General features: G+C 40.0%; 3 protein-coding genes across 3 annotated transcripts; 1 reads left to right on the top strand and 2 right to left on the bottom strand.

Moving 5' to 3' along the window:
* Window positions 1–850: 850 nt before the first annotated feature.
* Window positions 851–8585, top strand: LOC147305078 (uncharacterized). Its single transcript, XM_086277931.1, has 2 exons — window positions 851–2059; window positions 6911–8585. Exons 1-2 carry the CDS (start codon window positions 851–853, stop codon window positions 8150–8152), a joined length of 2451 nt encoding a protein of 816 aa, XP_086134057.1. The 3' UTR covers window positions 8153–8585.
* Window positions 4644–5534, bottom strand: LOC147305079 (uncharacterized). The gene is made up of 2 exons (XM_086277213.1): window positions 5358–5534; window positions 4644–5237 (listed from the first exon to the last, which is right to left on the bottom strand). The coding sequence occupies exons 1-2, from the start codon at window positions 5532–5534 to the stop codon at window positions 4644–4646; spliced, it is 771 nt and encodes a 256-aa protein (XP_086133339.1).
* A 2089-nt stretch (window positions 8586–10674) lies between the features above and the next one.
* Window positions 10675–18285, bottom strand: mybl2a (MYB proto-oncogene like 2a). Its single transcript, XM_086278379.1, has 12 exons — window positions 18025–18285; window positions 14736–14838; window positions 14448–14519; window positions 14257–14349; window positions 13944–14164; window positions 13741–13861; window positions 13457–13510; window positions 13084–13322; window positions 12192–12894; window positions 11729–11971; window positions 11389–11589; window positions 10675–11268 (listed from the first exon to the last, which is right to left on the bottom strand). The coding sequence occupies exons 2-12, from the start codon at window positions 14835–14837 to the stop codon at window positions 10675–10677; spliced, it is 2643 nt and encodes an 880-aa protein (XP_086134505.1). The 5' UTR covers window position 14838; window positions 18025–18285.

Genomic DNA, 18285 nt, shown 5'->3' with positions numbered 1-18285 from the left:
ACATGAAATATTAAAACTGAGCTTAATCTTCAACATAAGCAGTAGTCATATAAATTCATATACTCTTAAGCACAAATGGTGAAAGTTTTTCTGCAGAATAAGTAGCCTATTAGTTGTATCTGTATTGCGGTGTTCTGATAGTATGGCTTCTTATACTGAAGAAATGGATCTAAATAAATAACTAAATAAATCCTCCAGCACTCGTTATTGTCACCTATTGCTAATGTTTTGACGCTGCCAACCTCTCATACGCTGTAAGAATTTAATTCAACTGTTTATCACAGAAAAAGTGTGACTTGTAGGACACGTAACACTAGCGGGCATAATGTTAGCTTAATAGTCAGCTCAACAGCTGTTGTTAGCTCCGGACAAGTGACTACAACAGTAGCGATGAGCCCCGATGAACGGATCCGGGGGCGGATGGGCTCGTACATAAATGGATCGATCGGGGCGGGATACGGTGGGAAACGACAGATACCTTAAACTTGAAGACAGCCCAAGTAGAAGGATCGCTAAAGTCTGCTAAAAAAAGAAATCGCAATGCAAGTTGAACAAACTTGCAAAGACACAATATCAAATTGAACCCATTCTGGTACAAAATGACATCATAATAGACTGTCCTTTGAATGTCACGACGTTCGGCGATAACGTCACTTGAACTCCTTTGAAGACAGTTCTGGGGGCGGAGTCAGAGCCTATAAATATCCCTCGAGTACATACCTTGAACCCATAGATCGCTATAGTTCTGAACTAACAGTTTCCACTTGCGAACACTGTCTCATTGAGTAGATCATTTTTCAAACACAGAATAACACGTCGTATAAACTAAACTAAATACATTCATTTCAAAATGAGCTCCCTAAGCTACTTTGATATGCAGATGCTCAGAAATGAGATAGAAAATTACAAACAAGCTAAAAAACTTCAGCTTGAGGAAATCCAAGAAAAGAATTGTAGGATTTCAAGTCTTGAGGCATCTTTGAAAGAAGAGCAGGGACTGGTTGCAAAGATGAAAGAGGAGTCCAAAGAAATGCAGGTGCTCAGAAATGAGATAGAAAAGTACAAACAAGCTGAAAAGCTTCAGTTGGAGGAAATCGATGAAAAGAATTCTAAGATTTCAAGTCTTGAGGCATCTTTGAAAGAAGAGCAGGAACTGGTTGCGAAGATGACAGAGGAAACCAAATCCCAGCTAAGGTCCGCAGAGTCACAGAATGTAGATCTCACAAACAAATATGAGGCAAAAATTCGGGCTCTTCATAAGGCAATCAAACACCTTGAAAATAAGTGTGCCACTGAAAAAACGATGCGGGACAAGAAAGAAAAGGAGGTGGAATCTCTGGTTGTCCTTAAAATCAAACATGAGCAGGAAAAACAAGAACTCAAGATGAAGCTAAGCAAGACGACTGAGGAAAAAAATGAAACACTTAAAGAACTGCAGAAACAAAATGAGCAGCTTCAGACTGAGATTCAGAACAATGAGAAGTACATTCATCGTAATGACTTCCTTGAAAGAAGGATAGACGAGCTTCTTACACTACCTGGGGAGGTGTACTGCCGTCAACAGAAAGTTAAAAGTGTGGGGAAGAAAATTTCATCCCAAAAAAATAACATAGCCCGTCTGAAAACTGCTCAACAGCTGAAGGGACTTTATGACACACTCGGCCACACTGTGCAAGTCGAGAAAAAAGCCTCCCCAGAGCAGCAAAGAAAGGATGGGGATGAACAAATAGCCCGGAAAAAGGTGAGATTTGACCTGAGTAATGTGGAATACTTTCCATCCAAAGGCGACAATGAGCTGAAAGAACAACAGAAAGAAATTAGAGACCTTAAGGGTAAAACTGGTAACAAGCTTACCACATATGACAGTAAGCTAAAAGCAGTGCATGGCCTGCTACCTCCTATTTCCACTAGGGCCCGGTCTAAAACTGTAGACAACTCAAAGAAGCAGTCTGAGTCTAGGAGCTCACTCAACCTCAAGTCCACTGTTACTCCCAAGGCAGAAGAAGAAATGTTTCATCCCCATTCACCTGAACTTACTTCCCAGTCAACTCTACGTAGAGTATACAATCCTGCTACAAAACTACTCAAGCGCCGGCCTTCAGCCAAACCCAACCACATCTAAAAAATCCTCCTACCAGTTCTCACACTGACTCCAAAGAAATAATCAGCTTTTAAGCTGGTTAAAAAATATCTATTTCTTTGTTTCCAAAGTCAAAATAAATCACAAAGAGACAATATCAGAAAAAAATTTAATACCCGCCCATCCTGAGGGTATATTACATCCGTAACCCAGGAGAGGCTGTATTTGCTATAACATCATAAATGTAAGACAATAAGGACATCTCTGCATGTGTGAGGAAGTGACATGCATTTCATCTATGTCGCTTCATCACCCCCAACCGGTCGAGGTAGATGGCCGCCCCTCACTGAGCCTGGTTCTACTGAAGGTTTCTTCCTATTAAAAGGGAGTTTTTCCTTCCCACTGTCACCAAGTGCTTGCTCATAGGGGATCTTCGGATTGTTGGGTTTTCTCTGCATTATTGTAGGGATGTTAACTTGCAATATTATATAATATTGCAAGTTAACATCCCTACAATCTCTGCGTTATTGTAGGGATGTTACCCTAAAGTTTTAAAATTGGCACAAATAAAATTGATGTGAACTGAATTTTTCTTTTGATGTGTACAAGTGGTTGTATTTGAGTACTTTTGATCTGCTTTTATTCACTACTACGCACACACTGGCTTCAAAAATACAAAGTGATGGCAGTCCCCATGAAAAGGGAATTTTGGCTTCATTTTTGTACAGTGGCAGGAAGTGGAGTGAGGTTATTAAAATAGGCTGTTCTCAGCTATTTTTAAAGCTACATTTTAGTTAGTTTTTAGTTAGCGAACCTTTAGTTACTGTGGCCAAATACATATTTCATTTTTTAAAGTAAACACATTCTCAGTCACTCGCAGTCAGACATTGAGCAAAAGCACATGTTCGGTAGCTAATCCTTGTATTTACCCTGACTAACAAAATATCTCTGCTGAAGTCACTGAGATGGTTTATATGAGAAACAGAAATGTTACTGGCCTGATCAGTCACTAGGCAATGTTGCCGTTACTGTACCTTTAGGAGTTACACAGTCAGAGCAACATGCTGGACTCTTCTTTAGCTCCTCTGCAGAGCCCATTATTAAATATGTGCAAACAGCAGCATGTTTCTGGCTCCCTCCACACATGGTCAAGGTCAGGTTTATTGATCGAGCACATTTCCAACAGCCCATGCTGCACAACTTGCTTTACAAACTAGAATGCAACTAAAACAAGTAAAATGCACTACAATGACGCAATAAAATATAAATGAATAATAACACTAAAATAAAATAGAATGCATTTAAATTACTTATTGGCAGCTGATTTGACGCAGTTTCAAATGAAGATGAATCAATGAGAGGATTAAAAAAAATGTTCTCACAGTTTTCTTCAGTCGCAAACTGTCTTTAATATCAGACATATTCCAATATTCCAGTTTCTAGCAGATATCTCAGTTTCTTGATAACACAGCTGATACATACTCCAATGTTTAATGCAAGCAAAAACTTTTTGAATGCTTCTCAGAGGAGATCACAGCACTCATAACACTGGTTTTAATTTTCAACACATTATCGGTCTTTACCGCAGTAAAATCAGGTAGCTGTCATTCAATGCCAACATCAGCCTACCTGACAAAGCCAAACTAAATGAAGCTTTTCCATCAGCTTCCATCAGACATTATAGTTTATCCAAGCAAAATGTTTTCTTTTTAAAAATCTATGGTTTTGAGGAAAACAACAGCATCTATGAAAGTACATGAATTATTGATTAGGCTATTTGAAAATGGTGAAAGACAAGTCTGATAAAAAGCTGAAAAGATGCTGACACTGTTGTATTTCACGTTAGAATGAATGAAACAAAACTGTAATGCCTGAAAGAAATGTACAGTGGATTTCTCATTTGACTATAAAATATAAATGACTTTTGGGGTGGAGGGACTGAATAGCCAAATTCAATATAAAGATCTACTGTTCCATCACGTTTGGCAGCAAATATCTCATTTATCAGTGCATAGTGGAAATAAATAAGCATTCAACCTCTGATTTGACATTTTATTACTGTCTTAACAAAAGTTGCAGTCAGAAAACATGAAATTCTGCAAAAGAACGATACAAGCTGAACTCATTTTGGTTTGAAGTGAATCAGATGCCATTCATTCACCGACTCCATTTCTAATTTGCCATTTCCCAATCCAGTAGAGAGCTCTGACTTGAATCATGTGTGGAAGGGACAAAGTACAACTCTGAGCAGCACCGTACAGCACGCAGAGACAGTGTGCATCTCTATCGCTGCTGCAGGTATGAAGCTGTGAGGATCATTGACCAGAATGCGTCCTTTTAACAAACTGATGAAACCAGCTGTAACACAGGACTTGTTGTTTTGTTTTTTTAATGCAGACCAGCAAATGCGTTCTAGGAAGAAAGAGTCAGCTGATTCATTTGCTACAATATAAGAGGTATTAGCAGTTCACCCTCCTTCTTAGCGTATGGCACAGTTTTTAAAAGTAGAGGCAGAGTTTCTGTTTAATGCTGTGAAACCTCTGCCACACTCAGCTGTTATCCATCAGTGTTTAGCAGCCCGACTGGGCTTTTTAACAGTCTTCACTTTTACAGAGTTTTTGTATAGTAGCAGTCTCTCTGTGGTGTGAGGTGGCAAGCGGTTCCTTTTTGCTTTCACAATGCACGCAGCCATCGGACTGAAACGGTCAAAACCTCCAGATGTGGCGGGCACCGCCAGCAGCTTCTTGGCGAGGCCTTGGAGCTTCGGGAATCGAGAAGCACATTTCCAGTACTGAAGAGTAGAGTTGCTTTCCCACAGCGGTTCAGACAGGTACACATCGAACTCTGACATCTTTAGAGTCTTTGCAGGCGGCTGAAGGAAGTTGAAGATGGACTTCCTCTTGAGGTCGTTTTCACTGATTTCAGGACAGTTGTTGTCTGAGCTGCCAGCACAAGTGTCCATCACGCCATCTGTCTGGCTTTCTTCTTTCACATCGTGCTCCAGCCCACTGCCTGTCTGATCTTTCTCTGCCTCAACAGTAGGAAATGTTGAGGCTTCCATGTTTTCTAATGTGGACTCAACAATGCTGCGAGCCTCAGATTTTGACGGAGGTGTTAGGAAATCATTCTGTTCATCCTGGTTGTCATCAGAAAACGGCTGCAAAAAAAATGGTTGTTTTAAATGTACACACATTTTTTTCCTATATCTACTCAACACGCATATTCAGTTAAATATAAATCTACAGAAGTCCGCTATGCTTCTGGCCTAATTTGGTACCTGCAGTTTGATCCTAGGATCCAGCACAGCAGCTAGTATCATGTCCTTCTGGTGAATCACTGGCTGGAAGTGTGTGTAGAGGCCTGTGCGCAGGGCCTTGCAGAAGTGGGTGTAGTTGGTGACACAATTCTCCAAGGTTTTATCAAGTCCAATGAGGGACGGTATGATGAGAGACATAGTCACACCATTTCCCTGCAGGACCTACGATAGATAAGACACAAACATGGCATCCACAGTGAAGACATCGTGGACAGCGGAGAATCTCCCGGTGGTGGAGCAGACTGGGACAGAGTTCCACTGATGAAAAAGAGAGTCACGATGGATATTATAAGAATTAAATAAAAAAAGATTCAGACCAAAAGATTTGTGATCTACACAATCCAAGCTGATCAACGATAAGCTCAGTATTTTCATTTAATATATTTTTCATCTGCTTGAATGTTTCCTGCTTCACACAGTGCTCAACCTGCTAGATTTTTGTTTGTTATTCATTTATTTTAAATGTCTAATCTTATCTTTGAATCAAACATTCATACATATATACACTGTGTTCATTATAATAACATACATATATACTGTCAGACACCACTCTGACATTCCATTCATGCTCAGCTGAATATTAAAATGGACAAATATGTGTCATCTCTGCATACGCTATGATCATTATAGAATGACATGAAATATTAAAACTGAGCTTAATCTTCAACATAAGCAGTAGTCATATAAATTCATATACTCTTAAGCACAAATGGTGAAAGTTTTTCTGCAGAATAAGTAGCCTATTAGTTGTATCTGTATTGCGGTGTTCTGATAGTATGGCTTCTTATACTGAAGAAATGGATCTAAATAAATAACTAAATAAATCCTCCAGCACTCGTTATTGTCACCTATTGCTAATGTTTTGACGCTGCCAACCTCTCATACGCTGTAAGAATTTAATTCAACTGTTTATCACAGAAAAAGTGTGACTTGTAGGACACGTAACACTAGCGGGCATAATGTTAGCTTAATAGTCAGCTCAACAGCTGTTGTTAGCTCCGGACAAGTGACTACAACAGTAGCGATGAGCCCCGATGAACGGATCCGGGGGCGGATGGGCTCGTACATAAATGGATCGATCGGGGCGGGATACGGTGGGAAACGACAGATACCTTAAACTTGAAGACAGCCCAAGTAGAAGGATCGCTAAAGTCTGCTAAAAAAAGAAATCGCAATGCAAGTTGAACAAACTTGCAAAGACACAATATCAAATTTAACCCATTCTGGTACAAAATGACATCATAATAGACTGTCCTTTGAATGTCACGACGTTCGGCGATAACGTCACTTGAACTCCTTTGAAGACAGTTCTGGGGGCGGAGTCAGAGCCTATAAATATCCCTCGAGTACATACCTTGAACCCATAGATCGCTATAGTTCTGAACTAACAGTTTCCACTTGCGAACACTGTCTCATTGAGTAGATCATTTTTCAAACACAGAATAACACGTCGTATAAACTAAACTAAATACATTCATTTCAAAATGAGCTCCCTAAGCTACTTTGATATACAGATGCTCAGAAATGAGATAGAAAATTACAAACAAGCTAAAAAACTTCAGCTTGAGGAAATCCAAGAAAAGAATTGTAGGATTTCAAGTCTTGAGGCATCTTTGAAAGAAGAGCAGGGACTGGTTGCAAAGATGAAAGAGGAGTCCAAAGAAATGCAGGTGCTCAGAAATGAGATAGAAAAGTACAAACAAGCTGAAAAGCTTCAGTTGGAGGAAATCGATGAAAAGAATTCTAAGATTTCAAGTCTTGAGGCATCTTTGAAAGAAGAGCAGGAACTGGTTGCGAAGATGACAGAGGAAACCAAATCCCAGCTAAGGTCCGCAGAGTCACAGAATGTAGATCTCACAAACAAATATGAGGCAAAAATTCGGGCTCTTCATAAGGCAATCAAACACCTTGAAAATAAGTGTGCCACTGAAAAAACGATGCGGGACAAGAAAGAAAAGGAGGTGGAATCTCTGGTTGTCCTTAAAATCAAACATGAGCAGGAAAAACAAGAACTCAAGATGAAGCTAAGCAAGACGACTGAGGAAAAAAATGAAACACTTAAAGAACTGCAGAAACAAAATGAGCAGCTTCAGACTGAGATTCAGAACAATGAGAAGTACATTCATCGTAATGACTTCCTTGAAAGAAGGATAGACGAGCTTCTTACACTACCTGGGGAGGTGTACTGCCGTCAACAGAAAGTTAAAAGTGTGGGGAAGAAAATTTCATCCCAAAAAAATAACATAGCCCGTCTGAAAACTGCTCAACAGCTGAAGGGACTTTATGACACACTCGGCCACACTGTGCAAGTCGAGAAAAAAGCCTCCCCAGAGCAGCAAAGAAAGGATGGGGATGAACAAATAGCCCGGAAAAAGGTGAGATTTGACCTGAGTAATGTGGAATACTTTCCATCCAAAGGCGACAATGAGCTGAAAGAACAACAGAAAGAAATTAGAGACCTTAAGGGTAAAAAGGGTAACAAGCTTACCACATATGACAGTAAGCTAAAAGCAGTGCATGGCCTGCTACCTCCTATTTCCACTAGGGCCCGGTCTAAAACTGTAGACAACTCAAAGAAGCAGTCTGAGTCTAGGAGCTCACTCAACCTCAAGTCCACTGTTACTCCCAAGGCAGAAGAAGAAATGTTTCATCCCCATTCACCTGAACTTATTTCCCAGTCAACTCTACGTAGAGTATACAATCCTGCTACAAAACTACTCAAGCGCCGGCCTTCAGCCAAACCCAACCACATCTAAAAAATCCTCCTACCAGTTCTCACACTGACTCCAAAGAAATAATCAGCTTTTAAGCTGGTTAAAAAATATCTATTTCTTTGTTTCCAAAGTCAAAATAAATCACAAAGAGACAATATCAGAAAAAAATTTAATACCCGCCCATCCTGAGGGTATATTACATCCGTAACCCAGGAGAGGCTGTATTTGCTATAACATCATAAATGTAAGACAATAAGGACATCTCTGCATGTGTGAGGAAGTGACATGCATTTCATCTATGTCGCTTCATCACCCCCAACCGGTCGAGGTAGATGGCCGCCCCTCACTGAGCCTGGTTCTACTGAAGGTTTCTTCCTATTAAAAGGGAGTTTTTCCTTCCCACTGTCGCCAAGTGCTTGCTCATAGGGGATCTTCGGATTGTTGGGTTTTCTCTGCATTATTGTAGGGATGTTAACTTGCAATATTATATAATATTGCAAGTTAACATCCCTACAATCTCTGCGTTATTGTAGGGATGTTACCCTAAAGTTTTAAAATTGGCACAAATAAAATTGATGTGAACTGAATTTTTCTTTTGATGTGTACAAGTGGTTGTATTTGAGTACTTTTGATCTGCTTTTATTCACTACTACGCACACACTGGCTTCAAAAATACAAAGTGATGGCAGTCCCCATGAAAAGGGAATTTTGGCTTCATTTTTGTACAGTGGCAGGAAGTGGAGTGAGGTTATTAAAATAGGCTGTTCTCAGCTATTTTTAAAGCTACATTTTAGTTAGTTTTTAGTTAGCGAACCTTTAGTTACTGTGGCCAAATACATATTTCATTTTTTAAAGTAAACACATTCTCAGTCACTTGCAGTCAGACATTGAGCAAAAGCACATGTTCGGTAGCTAATCCTTGTATTTACCCTGACTAACAAAATATCTCTGCTGAAGTCACTGAGATGGTTTATATGAGAAACAGAAATGTTACTGGCCTGATCAGTCACTAGGCAATGTTGCCGTTACTGTACCTTTAGGAGTTACACAGTCAGAGCAACATGCTGGACTCTTCTTTAGCTCCTCTGCAGAGCCCATTATTAAATATGTGCAAACAGCAGCATGTTTCTGGCTCCCTCCACACATGGTCAAGGTCAGGTTTATTGATCGAGCACATTTCCAACAGCCTATGCTGCACAACTTGCTTTACAAACTAGAATGCAACTAAAACAAGTAAAATGCACTACAATGACGCAATAAAATATAAATGAATAATAACACTAAAATAAAATAGAATGCATTTAAATTACTTATTGGCAGCTGATTTGACGCAGTTTCAACTGAAGATGAATCAATGAGAGGATTAAAAAAAAATGTTCTCACAGTTTTCTTCAGTCGCAAACTGTCTTTAATATCAGACATATTCCAATATTCCAGTTTCTAGCAGATATCTCAGTTTCTTGATAACACAGCTGATACATACTCCAATGTTTAATGCAAGCAAAAACTTTTTGAATGCTTCTCAGAGGAGATCACAGCACTCATAACACTGGTTTTAATTTTCAACACATTATCGGTCTTTACCGCAGTAAAATCAGGTAGCTGTCATTCAATGCCAACATCAGCCTACCTGACAAAGCCAAACTAAATGAAGCTTTTCCATCAACTTCCATCAGACATTATAGTTTATCCAAGCAAAATGTTTTCTTTTTAAAAATCTATGGTTTTGAGGAAAACAACAGCATCTATGAAAGTACATGAATTATTGATTAGGCTATTTGAAAATGGTGAAAGACAAGTCTGATAAAAAGCTGAAAAGATGCTGACACTGTTGTATTTCACGTTAGAATGAATGAAACAAAACTGTAATGCCTGAAAGAAATGTACAGTGGATTTCTCATTTGACTATAAAATATAAATGACTTTTGGGGTGGAGGGACTGAATAGCCAAATTCAATATAAAGATCTATTGTTCCATCACGTTTGGCAGCAAATATCTCATTTATCAGTGCATAGTGGAAATAAATAAGCATTCAACCTCTGATTTGACATTTTATTACTGTCTTAACAAAAGTTGCAGTCAGAAAACATGAAATTCTGCAAAAGAACGATACAAGCTGAACTCATTTTGGTTTGAAGTGAATCAGATGCCATTCATTCACCGACTCCATTTCTAATTTGCCATTTCCCAATCCAGTAGAGAGCTCTGACTTGAATCATGTGTGGAAGGGACAAAGTACAACTCTGAGCAGCACCGTACAGCACGCAGAGACAGTGTGCATCTCTATCGCTGCTGCAGGTATGAAGCTGTGAGGATCATTGACCAGAATGCGTCCTTTTAACAAACTGATGAAACCAGCTGTAACACAGGACTTGTTGTTTTGTTTTTTTAATGCAGACCAGCAAATGCGTTCTAGGAAGAAAGAGTCAGCTGATTCATTTGCTACAATATAAGAGGTATTAGCAGTTCACCCTCCTTCTTAGCGTATGGCACAGTTTTTAAAAGTAGAGGCAGAGTTTCTGTTTAATGCTGTGCAAGCTCTGCCACACTCAGCTGTTATCCATCAGTGTTTAGCAGCCCGACTGGGCTTTTTAACAGTCTTCACTTTTACAGAGTTTTTGTATAGTAGCAGTCTCTCTGTGGTGTGAGGTGGCAAGCGGTTCCTTTTTGCTTTCACAATGCACGCAGCCATCGGACTGAAACGGTCAAAACCTCCAGATGTGGCGGGCACCGCCAGCAGCTTCTTGGCGAGGCCTTGGAGCTTCGGGAATCGAGAAGCACATTTCCAGTACTGAAGAGTAGAGTTGCTTTCCCACAGCGGTTCAGACAGGTACACGTCGAACTCTGACATCTTTAGAGTCTTTGCAGGCGGCTGAAGGAAGTTGAAGATGGACTTCCTCTTGAGGTCGTTTTCACTGATTTCAGGACAGTTGTTGTCTGAGCTGCCAGCACAAGTGTCCATCACGCCATCTGTCTGGCTTTCTTCTTTCACATCGTGCTCCAGCCCACTGCCTGTCTGATCTTTCTCTGCCTCAACAGTAGGAAAAGTTGAGGCTTCCATGTTTTCTAATGTGGACTCAACAATGCTGCGAGCCTCAGATTTTGACGGAGGTGTTAGGAAATCATTCTGTTCATCCTGGTTGTCATCAGAAAACGGCTGCAAAAAAAATGGTTGTTTTAAATGTACACACATTTTTTTCCTATATCTACTCAACACGCATATTCAATTAAATATAAATCTACAGAAGTCCGCTATGCTTCTGGCCTAATTTGGTACCTGCAGTTTGATCCTAGGATCCAGCACAGCAGCTAGTATCATGTCCTTCTGGTGAATCACTGGCTGGAAGTGTGTGTAGAGGCCTGTGCGCAGGGCCTTGCAGAAGTGGGTGTAGTTGGTGACACAATTCTCCAAGGTTTTATCAAGTCCAATGAGGGACGGTATGATGAGAGACATAGTCACACCATTTCCTTGCAGGACCTACGATAGATAAGACACAAACATGTCTTCTATTAAAGACCCCGTTCACATTTCTTCTTAGCCTGATTATGGGATTACTGAACAAAAGGTTACACATGTAGATTTGGAAATTCCATTATAGAGAAACTTGCTCTGTTACCTGTAAAGCCTCCTCAAAGGGCTCAAGAAGACCTAGAATGTCAATCACTTGTTCCCTCTTAACCATGACCAGTGGTGGGGCGCTGGCTGTGTCACTAGCCTCTATGCGTGCCTGGGCCAGGAGAGTCATGATGGAGCTCCAGACAGACTCCTGGACCATTCGCCGTAATGATAGCATCATGGAGTTCCAACGACAGTTGCTAGAGGAAGGGCACAAAGACACATTGTACTCCTTCATCAAAACCTAATTTAAAAGAAAAAAGAGAAAAAGGGCAAAAATAATCTTGTTAACAGAGCTCAGGTCTGCATCTTTTCTGTAAAACATTTGCCACATTACACTAAATAATGTAAGCAAGAGGAAACATCTCTTAAATTCTGTTTTTCTCCCTCGCAATGAAAATGAATATATTGAAACCCAGCTTTAAATACCTTGGAAATAACATTTAAATCCTTTAGTCTCATACCTCGCTCCAGTAGGGGCTGCTCTTGAAGAAAGCCACCACATTGTGGACCTGTGAGAGCAGGTTCTCTACTACTCTTGAATTTCTTAAGGCATCCCTAATCACTATCTGCAGTGTCCTGGCAGCACATGTAGTCCTTGTCCCCATCTGCAGCTCGGAAAAAGGGGACTCTGCTTCAGACATTTGGTCTGACAGAAAGGCCAGCACTTCATCTCCATCCGGTTCTCCTCTATTGGACGTGCACATAATCTTGTAGTCGCAGAACAAGTTGTTTGTAGCTAGGGCTTCTTTAGCCTGGTTGGCAAGGACGTAGCCGATGCTGCGAGGAAAGATCCCGTAGCTGAGCAGCACACCTTCGAGCTCCCTGGACACACAAGTGCTGAGGTTTTTGTGGCTGACATGACGGAAGGCCACAATAGGACGGCGGAGCTGCCAGGAATCACTGATAAAGTGAAGCTGGACAACAACAATGGGATCCTCTACTGGCAGGGTTTGAGCCCCTGCCCAGAGATCAACGGTGACATGAATGGCACTTTCACCATCTTTCATTGTGGCAAGGCAGGATTTAAGATCACGGATGAGCTGAGGCTTGATGGCTCGTTCCACCTCGTCATAAAGCTGCAGGGCCACTGCGCGCTGGGATAGCTTGTTGTACTCAGGGCTGATCGTACTCATGAAAGACCTGAAGCCAGCCCCTTCAACAAAGCTGTGCGGAATAAAGTGAATCATACATTTAATGATATACAGTAAATATTAATTCAATATATAAAAGCCTTTACAAAGTTTTCAACATAACCACAGAGTGACAAGAAAATTGCATTGACTTAAGGATTACCAAACCTCCTTCAGTGAATCACAAACCAACACTATCTCAACTATCAGCAGAAGAACTCACCTGAGGGGCAACATGTCCTCAGCAATCATCCTTAGTGCTGCATCAGCAAACTTTTTCTGATCCACCTGCACGGCTGGTGGTGCGGTGCCAGAGCTGGGACTGGATTTTGAGCAGGGGAGAAAAGAATTGCTGAGGGAGGAAGACTCTCTCTTTGATGTAGACCTCTGCGGAGGTGGAGCAGCAGTCTTCTGCTTGGCTTTATGGTGCTCCTTGTCCTGCATTGACTTCTCAGGCCTGAGCTGCAGCAGAGCAAAACGCACAATAGGTAAACCAAACTTGTCGGATGAGAACAGCTTGTGTGAAATCCTGAAAGATTTAGGTATTTATGAATTCCTAAATCTTTTCTTCAGAAATACAGCTATAGCAAGCTCACCACTTCAGGAGTTACTGGTTCGGCATCTAAAACAACGTCACATTTGAAATCCACCTGTAACACATCATGTAATATTAATTCACAATTAACAATATCAAAGTTTACTGTAACTTAAAACTGCAGGAAAAATGGTAGTTTAGTGACATTAAAAACAAGCAGCTTTGAATTTTTTGAGCTGGCTATGTCCCAGTATAAAATCTATCTAACAATACTGGCATATCTCATCAGTTATAAATGAAAATGAAGCCTTAAAAAGTATGAACTACATCCAATAAGCACTGTACCTCTCCATCCACAAATTGCTGAATATCAATGGAAATGCTTTGAGCAGCATCTCTAAAGAAGCCCAGCTCTGCTTTACGTTTGATGGTCGAATTCCAATGATTCTTCACAGAATTGTCAGACCTGCCAGAAAAAAATAAATAAATTGCATTTTGACTGCTAACCATATTTTAAAAATTCAGTCATTGCTAGCTAACTGGCCCACCTTCCTGGGAGCAGCCTGGAAATCTCAGTCCACCGGTTTCCCAGAATGGAGTGGGCTTTATAGATGATGAGATCCTCTTCATCAGTCCAGCAGCTCTTACTGATCATTGGGTCGAGGTGATTGTGCCAGCGATCACGGCACTGCTTCCCCAATCGACCCTTTAGATGCTTTGAAATTAGAGTCCAGTGCTTGGTGCCATACTTGGCCACAAGCTCTACTATCTATCCAGAGAAAAATACAAAAGTAAAAACAGAATTTAAATAACAAAAAAAGGAAAATATCCAAACTAAAACCATGTTTTTCATTTTCCCACCTTTTCATCTTCCTCTTTGGACCAGAAGCCTTTAATTAAGTCAGGATCCAGATATTTTCGCCAGCGGTGCATACACTGGTATTCTGTTCGCCCCTGTACAAGGAACAAGACATGTCACGCTGTATTAAGTCAGAATTCACTGCTGTTATTCATCTTATTCTTGAACAATGTCTGCATGTACCAAAACTTACTGGTAAAAAACTAGCAATAGTTTTCCAATCTTTTTTTCCAATGTTGCAGACCAGAATTTTGAGATTTTCATCCTAAATGTCAGAGAAAATAAGTCCAAACACAGTACATGGGTTACCATCAAAACATTACAACGACATTTACAGATACTGAGTTAGCCAGGTAGTTAATTAATATGAGCCAAAAAACAACCAACAATATGACATTAGTAACAGTAACTGAATAAATTATGTGAAAATCAAGATGCTGTAGGAAGAGAAAAGGTTGTCCTGAGACTTCTTTCAACTTACCTCTTCCTGAGTCCATTTGACTTGACACCTGGTACCATCCTTATTTTCTACTAAATCTGAGTCAGTGTCAAAGCATAGATTATCATCTCCCTCATCGTCCATGCTGCAAACACAAAGATAACCAATAACTCAAACATAAATATTTTACTTTATTTAAATTTCCCAGTGCAAGTGCAAAGACACTGAGCTCAGATGTCTCAGCGATGAACACTGACTATGACATGGTTGACATTAAACCCAAACAAATAACTCCAGAGCCATCATTTACAATACACTCAGTACTGTCTGCAGCATATGCAGCAGAGTACAATTCACAGTTGAGCAGACTGTGATCTTAAGGACAAGTTAACAAACAATGACTTCATTGCCATTTTCAATAGATCTCTGAAATACTCCATGTAAATAGAGAATATGAATTCATATATAGATATCTGAATTTATGTTAATCCCTAAAGATCCAGTATCAACTGAGATCTACATTTTTGCAAGTCAATACCAAAATCTATTGTAAATGTAACAGATATTAAAAATGAAGGCACTAAGAATGAAGTATGCAAGTGTTGGCATATTTGTTGTTTGAACTTTAAAAATCACATAAGATGTGTCAAAGTTATTAAAGAAAATAAACTACAGAGCAAATTAACAGCAAAATCTTTTTCGAAATACATATCTAAGTCACGTCAGCTAAAGAGCTGTCTAATAACTATGGTTAAAAAAAAGAAAAGAAAAAATATCCAGTGAGCAATTGTTCTTAGAGCAAAATTGCCTTGTTGATACTAGAGGTTCAAGTAGAATAGCCAAACGGTTTCAAGCTGATAGGAAGGCAACATTAACTCAAGCACCCGCTACAATTGGGAATGCAAGCATATCAAACCTTGAAGCAGATGGGCTAAGGCAGCAGGCCACCACATGAGGTGCCACTCCTGAGAGCTAAGAACAGAAAACTGAGGCCAAAACTGGACAGAAAATTGGAACAATGTTGCAGCATTCAAAAATTATGGTCAGAATAAAGTATTCACATGAAATGATGCTTCCTGCTTTGTATTACCTAAGCCTTTTTCTCTTAGTACCTACTTGACTTCACTCAGTTAAGGTTGATTTCAATTACAATTGAGTACCACCTCAATGTGCTACGGGTCGTTGCAGTAATGTCACCGAAAGTCCCATGATGTTGTTTGTATGCAACACAAACACAATGCAATAATGGAGGACGTCGAGACAACGGTATATCTGCTGCTTGGTGTATGCCTTTTAAAAATGGCGGCTCTGTGAAAAAGTCGCGACACCACTGACTGACCGATCATTGGCATGCAGTCAGTTGCTGTTACATTTTCAGATCGACTCAGCTCACTTGGAACCCCAGCCGAGCAAGTACTAATAAAGTACCTGGTATCAGATACTACCACCTAATGGAAAACCCTAAAAACCAGGTCAAGTTAAGCTGAGTAGGTACTAGTGGAAAAGAGGCATTAGTACCAACTGAGAACTATTTAAATGCCACAGCCTACCTCTGTATTTCTGCTGACCATGGCCATCCCTTTATGAACACAGTCTACCCATCTTCTGATGGCTGCTTTCATAAAGATGACCAAAAAGCTCAAATCATCTCAAACTGTTTTCTTTTTTTCCTCTTAAAAAAAGGGAGTTTTTCTTTCCTAATGTCACCAAAGTGCTAGCTCATAGAGGGTCACATGACTGTTGCAGTTTTCTTCGTTTCTTCTGTATTATTGTATGGTCTTGACCTAACAATATAAAGTTCCTTGAGGCAACTGTTGTTGTGATTAAGGGCTATATAAATTAAACTGAAGTGCATTGAAATCAAATGGCCTCCACAATTTCCAGACATCAATCCAACAGACAACCTTTTGAATGTGGTGGAATGGGAACCTCGTCGATGTGCAGCAGACAAATATGCACTAACTGTGTGGTACTTTGTGCTTCCAATTCAATATAAACCAAAATCTCTGAGGAATGTTTCCAGCATCTTGTTGAATTTGTGCCAGAAGGAATTAAGGCAGCCGAGGAAAAAAGGGGGTCTAAACCAGGACTAGCAAGGTGTACTCAAAAAAGTGCCCTAGAAATTTCATTATCTGTCTCTAAAGCAAGCAACCCATCAGTGATATTTTGCAATTTAAATAGAGCAACTGTTTGATACAGAAGTAACCTTAATGTCAAAATTAATTAAAGAAAAAAGTAAGTAACACAATATAGTCGTCTGTAATGCTCTTAACCTAAGCAGTCACCATTGGGATATCTAATAATAACTACAGTGTAAATGGGTTGGAATGAATTTCATTCATTTATTGAGTACATTTCAAATATAACACACATTGAGTAATTATTTATTGACTGGTAAAGTTGATTTTTGAGTCTTAATTCTACCCTCTCTCTAAGGAAATTATCTGGATTACAGCTGCTCCAAGACAGTAACAGTAACAGACTACACTATTTAAATAATACAATATGTTACAGAGTTTACAAATTGAAGAAATAACACTAATATGTAAAATTGCTCAATTACACAATATCAAAATATCAGCACATTATCACAGATCTAACTGCTGTATTTCACCTGCTCTCCAGCAACCAGTTAAACAAGCATGCATGCTATTCAGCTAAGAGCTAACAACTTCCCACAGCTAAGTAGCTAACATTAGCTTCTGCCAACCCAACAATTAAATCGCCGTGAAAACAAATTGTTACCTTATATAGCTACAACAGTACATTGTGCGACTCTCGAAACAAAGTTATTGCAATTGATCGAACAAAAATATAACGCAAAGCTGCAGAACTTACATTTAAACTTGGTTGCAACTTCAAGCTAACTCTCTGATAGCAGATCCAGTGAGCACACTTGAGAAAACGTTAGCTGTTAATTTAGCAAGTAGAGCGCCTCTAGCGGCGCTTGTGCGGGATAAAAACAAGCCTGCCCAATGCAACGCTTTCATCAGGAGTGGAAGTCGTAACAGGCACATTTAGCCGACACGAAAGCAGAGATAACGCGGACATGTTTAAATAAATCTAACATTGTGTAAGTGCTTCTGGAAAACAGTCGCGTTCAGCCCTTCCAGCTCACAACTTGACGGCATTGGAGGAAATCACAGTTTCACTCACTGCCATAAACACAAACAAGCTCTGCAACTGCGTGATAAATATAACGACAAATAAAATATTCTTTTGTGAAACATTTCCAGCTATCGCAGAGTATCATATACCTATATATTGCTTGTTTGTTTATTTTTTAAAGACACCAAGAATATACACACACATGCACATTTCTCACACTTACCTGCGCGATATAACTCCTCTGTCCCTTCAGTCCCCCGGTCCCGATGAAGACCCGAAATTAGCAACCACAATAAATCATTGTTTCCATGTAATATATGCTTAATGCGGTTTGTATTGGTTATCTACAGACAGTAACAGGGAGCTGCTGGCGTTTTATCAGTTGAAATTTAGCCGGGACGATATACTAAAGGTCTGTTCAAGAGCACCACTGCTGCAGAGCTGCTACACACATTTCCCGGAAACGACCCATGTGAGCTGCTGC

This window comes from Aulonocara sp. 'chitande type north' Nkhata Bay, linkage group LG20 (genome assembly GCF_057382095.1).
Source record: "Aulonocara sp. 'chitande type north' Nkhata Bay isolate Kocher_YH1m ecotype deep benthic linkage group LG20, A_spYH_male_GT1.1, whole genome shotgun sequence".
Classification (NCBI taxonomy): Eukaryota; Metazoa; Chordata; class Actinopteri; order Cichliformes; family Cichlidae; genus Aulonocara; species Aulonocara sp. 'chitande type north' Nkhata Bay.
Note: the sequence above shows the minus strand (reverse complement) of the source record. Positions and strands in the feature narration are given on the sequence as shown.

Excerpts from the sequence above, each read along its gene's own strand:
- LOC147305078 (XM_086277931.1), top strand. The coding sequence starts at position 851 with ATGAGCTCCCTAAGCTACTTTGATATGCAGATGCTCAGAAATGAGATA. Across the intron at positions 2,060-6,910 it reads CCCAGTCAACTCTACGTAGA|ATGCTCAGAAATGAGATAGA; the intron begins GTATACAATCCT and ends TTTGATATACAG.
- mybl2a (XM_086278379.1), bottom strand. The coding sequence starts at position 14,837 with ATGGACGATGAGGGAGATGATAATCTATGCTTTGACACTGACTCAGAT. Across the intron at positions 13,862-13,943 it reads TCCAGGCTGCTCCCAGGAAG|GTCTGACAATTCTGTGAAGA; the intron begins GTGGGCCAGTTA and ends TTTTTCTGGCAG. Across the intron at positions 13,323-13,456 it reads AACCAGTAACTCCTGAAGTG|CTCAGGCCTGAGAAGTCAAT; the intron begins GTGAGCTTGCTA and ends GCTCTGCTGCAG.
- LOC147305079 (XM_086277213.1), bottom strand. The coding sequence starts at position 5,534 with ATGTCTCTCATCATACCGTCCCTCATTGGACTTGATAAAACCTTGGAG. Across the intron at positions 5,238-5,357 it reads ATCCTAGGATCAAACTGCAG|CCGTTTTCTGATGACAACCA; the intron begins GTACCAAATTAG and ends TTTTTTTTGCAG.